At 43.4% G+C, this 7478-nt stretch overlaps 1 protein-coding gene across 1 annotated transcript; it reads left to right on the top strand.

Moving 5' to 3' along the window:
• Positions 1-1342: 1342 nt before the first annotated feature.
• LOC147897052 (uncharacterized) lies at positions 1343-3471 on the top strand. The gene has a single exon (XM_087382079.1). The coding sequence runs from the start codon at positions 1856-1858 to the stop codon at positions 3074-3076; it is 1221 nt and encodes a 406-aa protein (XP_087238205.1). The 5' UTR covers positions 1343-1855; the 3' UTR covers positions 3077-3471.
• The last annotated feature ends 4007 nt before the right edge of the window (positions 3472-7478 follow it).

Genomic DNA, 7478 nt, shown 5'->3' with positions numbered 1-7478 from the left:
CATCTAATGGCAGGTGAATTGAGGTGAGGCACCTAGCCTTCCGAATGGTACATTCCCACAAGTGAGATTTGGCACTCTATGTAGCCATGAATGTAGGGGCCAAAATAGAACCGCAATGCATTGGATATTCCAATTTTAGCATCTAGCAAGCACTTGTGGGTGAGTAGACAGGAGGTTAGAGGGGAAAATAGAGAAGCCACATGAAGATGACCCCCTTGCCCCCACCCCTATCCCCTTTGTTGATTCTACAAAGATGGCAAACGTGCAAATCACTGTTTGTGGGGCATGTGGTTGCATTTTCAGGGGAAAGAAAACAAAAGATACACCCCTCCCCAATCCAAGAAAGCACATGCACATGGACATGAATACGTACATGCACATGCTAAAAGGGAGTCATGCTGCTCCAAACCTCTTATGACATGCATGGGCATATGTACATGTACATGCACATGCATAGGGACAAGTAGGCACAGGCACATAGGGGCACAAGTAGGTTGACATTGGAGACGAAGATGCACATCTGTGCTCCTACGCATGCATAGACAGGCTAAAGTGCAAGCTTGTGTGCATACAAGTGATACATTACTTACCTTAGGGCAACACTTGGGTAGTCGGTGGGCACACACGAAGCCCTTAGTCTTAAGAATTGGGTTCTAGCGAGCAATGTTGCGTACACACCACCACAGTCCAATGGCAAGGTTGCTGTGAGAAGTCCTAGGTTCAAGCCCCACCACCCATGCCTGCATTTAATTTCTGTGCTGATAGAATCGCTCGCCCAAGTGCGTGGGTAGTGAGTGGGTTTAGCCCGCCCATACTTGTCCATGTGCGAGAATTTGCAGGACAAATAACGGCTTTCCATGTGGACAGTCGCTTGTGTACTTTTGGCTCGGTGTGGGGAAAGCTTGATTACATCAAAGAGGACAGAGAAAGAGAGGCGAACGCTTTGAAAATCGGGGTAGGGAGGAATTGGTATCAAGCTGAAGCAGACGCTGGAAATGGGCAACCCTTGAGGTGGCATCCCATGAAACGATGCAGGCTAAGGTGATGTGGGTGGAGTACAAGCGGGGGATGTGTTTCAGAGGGAGTCAAGATGCGAAACTGTTGTCGGGAGGGCAGGTGGGGGGCGATGTGGAAGAGACGGGAGGAGGTGGAGTGCGAGAAGCGAAGCGGGAGAGAGAGAGAGAGAGAGAGAGAGAGAGAGAGAGAGAGAGGGAGGGATCATGTAGATTTGATGGTGTGATTGATGATGATGTGTAAGGGGAGGGTTAAAAATTTTGGGGAGTGAGCTGGTGACAGCCTGGATCCAACCTTGTGGGTTGTCTTGCCCATTAACTCTTCTTCTTCTTGATCTTTTTCTTCAAAAATTTCTGTCCTTCACCTTCCCCTGCTCCCCTTCAACCTCCTCACTCCCTCCATAGCTCGCCTTCCTCATCATCTCCCTCTTCCCCTCCAATGCACCTCCTTTGCCCCCCCCTCCCTCCGATTTCTCCCTCGCCACAGTCTTTCCCCCTCCGCCTCTCCAGTTTCCGTTCCCCCGTCGAACCGCTCTGCCTTGGACGCATCTGACTCCTCTCTCTCGGACCTTCCCTCGGACCTCTCCGCTTCCCCACCGAACTTGATCCTCGAGACGCAGGTCTGGTTCTGATTTGCATTTCTCGCTACCGAAGGAAGATCTAGAATAATAGACGTGCGTTTGCTCGACGAACTTTGCGAAAAGCCTCGTAGCCGAGGAAATACATAGAGGCGAGAAGTTGGTATCCTTTGGTCTGGAACGGAGTTTCCATTAGCTTGGACTAGTAGGTTTCTCATGCTGGAATGCTGGTGTCGACTATGCTGGAAGTCTTGAGACCGGGTGATGCCCCTGACCAGCTCTGCTGCGGATGTATTCGGAATAGGGACACTTGTGCTAGTAATTCTTTACTGCGGTGCTGGGGCATTGTGCTCGGTGTACGTGTTATTTTTGCACTTCAAGGTGGGCAAAGAGCGGCTTCTTCCATTACGTGACTTCGAATCTCCATGGGTTGTTCGAATGGTTCTTATTGGCTTTTGTGTCCTGTGGAGCCTGGTTGAGCTGCTTCGCCTGGCTTGGTTGAGGGCAGGTGACGGGCTTCTTCATCACGTGGATTGGAAAATCCAGGCAAACTTGTGTAGAGTTCACGTGATTTGGTCTGTTGGAATGCTGGAACCGGGATTCCTACTCACCGTTCTTTTCCTAGTTCAGGGTTCCCTTCACGTCACCTCCTCTGCACCAAGGAATTTGAATGGAAGGGTGTTGAAACAAATGGGGTTGTTCTGCTCGCCAGTATTTATATTGCAACTTCTTCTGGTTGTGACAAGCCACAATGGAAATAAGGAGGGATTTGGTGGATCTATTCCTTCTTACTTCACCAGAACCTTTGAGGTTGTGCTGGATGATGCCAACACCCAACGGGCAATGTGCACCTACCCTCTCTTCAGCATATTGCTGCTGGGGTTATTTTCCTTTATTTTTGTTTTCTATTTTTCATGCTTGGGAATGAGAATGCTCCACCACGTGATTAATAGAAAGCTCCAGTTGCGGGTTTATTGGTTGACCTTGGCGGTGATAGTTCTTCTTCCCTTGCATGTATTAGTTCTAGGGTTTTCTGTGCGGATAAAACCAGGCGATACTGCACATGAAGCTCTAATGTTTTTTGGGTTTCTTACTTTGCTACTGTGCACAACTGGGGGAATGGGTATACTGGTTGTGCTGCCCGTTGCAGATGCCTTAGCTGTTCACAATTTTTTCAAGAAGAGAGATCAGAGGTTGCGGTCTCGTAGCACCAGCCCTATTGAACCGTTTGGTGGCACGTCCATATCTGCTTTTGTCAGTGATGATGATGAGGTGCCCCGTTCTGTGGAGACACACAGTCTTTTGGAAGCGGTTTCCAGCACTGGAACAGATGCTGGATTCTCAAGCAGGAATTCTTCTCTCACCTTTGACGTCATGCCAAAAGAACTTACCCTTGGACCTGGAGGTTGGTTAGTTGATGTCCCTGGGTCCCTAACATCTTCATCCTCTTCTGCCTTGCCAAGGTATCCTTTTAATATCACTTGACAATTGCTGAGCAAAGCAGGATTTATCCAAACAGAGATATGAAAGTTGTGCAATATTCAGTAACTTATTTCTTGGTTAACATACAATTTCGAGTATACAGAGTTTCTGCAACGACAGCAAAATCCTGGATGTAGGCTTCAAATTGTACTAGCACAGACTGGAAGAGAATGTCTGTGCATCACAAAGCGGGCTCAACCTTTGTAGATTACTTTCTGTAATATTAGATTTTGACATAGGGATTAGGGGAAAAGTCTCCTCAGTGCTGATGTTTGGTAAAGTGTTGTTGGATTGTACTATATACACAGGTATCACTACAGAGGTTTACACCAAATGCTCAACATAGAACCTTAAGTTTTTCTTCATACCATGAAAAATCAAATGAAATTTTGAATAAAACTTCTCCTTGGGTTTGGGTTTTAAAAATCTAACCTCAATGGGGTCTATATAAGACCAGTATTTTAAGTGGGCCTGATGTGCTGTATAAATCCTGTGTATTTAAGAGCTTAAATAAATGCGTGATACTATAGTTAAGAGATTTTGTGGACTGGTTTTACAAATATGAGTGTAAGGTGTTCTTAATGGCTCTACTCTCTAGTGTAGTTTTAGCGGCCTTTGCCTTGAGAGGAGTGTGATGTGGTCATATCTTCACATGTACAACTTGCACTGACTTTTGGTGTCCATGACTCCATAAACATGTGACCTGAACCTACTCTTGGAACTGATGACTTAAGTAGGGATCTTTTCTTTTTTGTAAACTCTCACTTCAGGAAAAGATGGTTCACTCACCATACGGGGATTTGTCGACTTTTAAAACTGGGGCATATTTTTGACTACCTGCTGGGTGCACTTTTAAAACTGGGGCATATTTTTGACTACCTGCTGGGTGCACTTGGTCTGGCAAACATGAGTAAGACCAGGTTTTTATGCAGGCTGGCTTTTAGTTGCTTCTTTAACAGTGGGAATGACACAGGGACATTTCCCTTTCGGTAAACTTATGAACCGGTACACATTTGTGGACACTTTATGAATGGTATAGTGCCCCTGCATTCTTGGGCAGATCAGTGGTTCTATAAACCAGGCTAGCAAGGATAGCATCAAAAAGTTTTATGATTTTGGGAAGTTGGAGAAAGTTATCTTGTTGAGAGTATGCCTAAATGCTGGAAGTTTTGGTAGAATGCTTCCGAATTGCACAGAGCATGTGATTCTTGATGCATCATCTCCCAAGTTTTAAAGCTATTTATTGCTTACAGTTATGCCAAGTTGTAACCATCATAATAAAATATGGTAGAATGATGTGGCAATGAATTTTGTTGCACGTGGATCAAATTGGAACTCTGAATATGTTTACATAAATTCTCTGTAGCCTTTGACATGAGCTGTCCAATTACATGTGGTTGGCAAGCTGTAATTGAAATCAGAATAAGGCTAAGTATTAGAGGGTGTACATTGTAGGCACGTTTCACGTACACATTACAATGGAAGTTGCATCAAGTGTTGGTGTGCGTCCAAAATTTGATAATGGGGAAAACTTGTCAAAGTTGAAACTGCATTTAAGCAGTTGAGCACACCAAGACACATTTTGGCAAGGTGATCAGCAACCCTTGGTACTATCAGCTACAAAGATCATTGTAATTACAAATTTGGATGCCAATGTCTTTTTGATGAATGCCTTTAATGTCACCAAAACCATTTGCCAACCAATAGTTCAGCCTCTAGGAGGGGAGAGGATGTTCTGGAACTGTCCAGAAATATTGGGAAAAACATAGTGGTGGCATTACATGCATATACATCAATTTAAATGAATAGGGGCCCCCAACGAGAAAAAATCGCTTAGTAATTAATTTGTTTGTGTGAAGGGGCGAGGCATGGGCCAATTAACCTAAATAGGGCCCCCCAACGAGAAAAAATCGCTTATTAATTAATTTGTGTGTGAAGGGGGCGAGGCATGGGCTCAATTAACCTTAGTGTCCGGAAACTTGCGAATAGAATTTGCCACGCGTCACGAAATTCCACAGCCTTCAAGATGTTTCCGTCGACCGGAGAGGGACAAGGAGAGGGGGGAGAGAGAGGGGGAGAGGAGACCGGGGGGGGGGGGGGGGGTTGAGAGAGGAGTGGGAATGTAGTGAGAGAGGCGAGGTGGAGGAGGGAGGCACGGAGAGGTTGGAGGGGGAGGGAGTGGAAGGAGGGAGAGGCTGAGAGGCGAGGGAGAGACACGCAGACGGAGAGGAAGCGAGTGGAGGGCGTGGTAGCGTGCTAGGTTAATTTGTGATCTTGAAATGAGACACGTATTAATTCATAGGTTTCGGGCGCAACAACGATTAAATATAAACAATGGTTTTTTTCCACAAATTATGTACTATCATTTTATTGTACATGCCTCGAATTGAACCACTTTATGTACTGTCATTCTCAATAAATGATAGGTTTAGAATATGAAAAATTTTAACTACCACCTATTATCCTAACGTCAAATAACTGCCTATTGGCCCCTTGTTCACGATGGGTGTCAAAAATGGCTGACATGAAGGGCAACTAGTGGGATCCCTTCCTTGAGTACTCCTAAGTGGTCCAAAAGTGGAACCAATGAGAATTGATTAGTTGGTCCGACAAAAGCATGTCCTTTCAAAAACTATTTGCACAGTGCCCAACAATGCATGCACTAGGCTAGCTACATGATAAATGACTGCCAAACCCAATGGCCCTCGTATGGCCATCCTTAGAATCTATTTTTCTTTGTGGTGCATGTGAAGAGAGTATGAGCAATAGATATCACTGGACGTCAATGACAATGTTTTAAAAATATTATGTTTTGAAATCAATAGATACCATTGGAGGTCGACAGGCTATGTATCAAATTGCATTGCATTAAGACTGTATATGATGTGTTCGTGATAGTGCTTATGCCCAATCCATAGCTACATATGTGCTTGTTTGGAAAAAACCTCGTAATGTCTCCTTATTGTATCAAAATAATTTCACTATAGTAATGACTTTGTCACACAGGTTGTCTCTCCTTTTCTTGTGTTTAGTGCATGCCTAAAGGCTTCTCATATCAAGCTTTATTACTTCTATTATATGACTTATGAGACCAATCATTAGAGACACAATGTCCCTTCTGATGGAATATCTTTGATGTTGAGAACCAAAGTCATTCTATGTATACTTCAGAAAAAACCCCATAGATAATGCTAGGGACCCACTAAGGAATATGTAAGATAGCATGTTCAATCACCAAAATGGGTTTTTACATTAGAAAACTATTACAAAATAATACATATAAAAGGGATTTTTAGATCATATTTTTATTAAGGATTAGGATAAAGTAGGTATGTAAGATAATGGTATTTATGTTGGTTCCTTGGATGCACATGCTATATAAGGGCTTTACAATGAATCCCTTGGGAGCTAATGTCACACTTTTTGCACAAAATCTTTGATGTTGTGCACCCAAGATATTTTGTGTTTGTTTCATAGGAAAACCCCATAACTAACGGTCGTACCTATTTGATCTAAGCTATGCACCCCTTTCACATTGTGTAGGCCATTTTGAAAGTTAGAGGACAAGTCGGTTTGTGTGTGCAACTCTTGGGGCATTGGTAGAGTTGCCACTCAAATGAATAAAGGCATTCAATGGAACAAATGGGACACCGTGCTCATTCCTCCCTCCACAAAGCTTCCTACAATCATTTCCTATGGCCTTGCAACTATCATGGTAATTGAACCCATTTCCATATTCTAAACCAATCATTTATTGATAATGCTCACCATGGTGTGAAATGAAAGTACCAACCAGAAGAATACTTACACATACTTGGGACAATGGACCATGTTAGGTAATTCTAAACTAATTATCTATAAAGGATTGCTAGCATTTTCAAGGGCATTAAATGGGATAGATAGGCTCACATGGTGCTTCATTCATGCACAAACCCACTATTTTGTTTTGTCCTTACACACCCATGTCCAAATTAAACTTATTAGTTCATTCTAAACCAATCATGTAGTCAATAATTTACCAAGGGTCAATTGGACCCTAATATTCCACCCTAAACCAATAATTTATGGGAAAGTGCTCTCATGGTGTTAAAAGTGCAAAAAAATTACTTTTAAGATGTTAAGCTACTTGAAGAACAACTTTGGGAGTCACATGTTATTATAGCCACTATTGAGCAAAGGGTGGATATATGAAAGGAGAATGATCCACATCCTTAGGTTGAAGAGGGCAACAAGCAAGAAACATCATCTTGCTATTAGGGACTACAATGAGACATAGGTTCTAACAAAAGCATGTCCTTTCAAAAACTATTTGCATAGTGCCCAACAATGCATGCACTAGGCTAGCTACATGATAAATGACTGCCAAACCCAATGGCCCTCGTATGGCCATCCTTAGAATCTATTT

Source organism: Dipteris shenzhenensis, chromosome 11, assembly GCF_047967505.1.
Source record: "Dipteris shenzhenensis isolate YYH24624 ecotype China chromosome 11, Dip_SZ_1.0, whole genome shotgun sequence".
Taxonomy (NCBI): domain Eukaryota; kingdom Viridiplantae; phylum Streptophyta; class Polypodiopsida; order Gleicheniales; family Dipteridaceae; genus Dipteris; species Dipteris shenzhenensis.
Note: the sequence above shows the minus strand (reverse complement) of the source record. Positions and strands in the feature narration are given on the sequence as shown.

Coding starts and splice junctions, on each gene's coding strand:
- LOC147897052 (XM_087382079.1), top strand. CDS start 1,856: ATGCCCCTGACCAGCTCTGCTGCGGATGTATTCGGAATAGGGACACTT.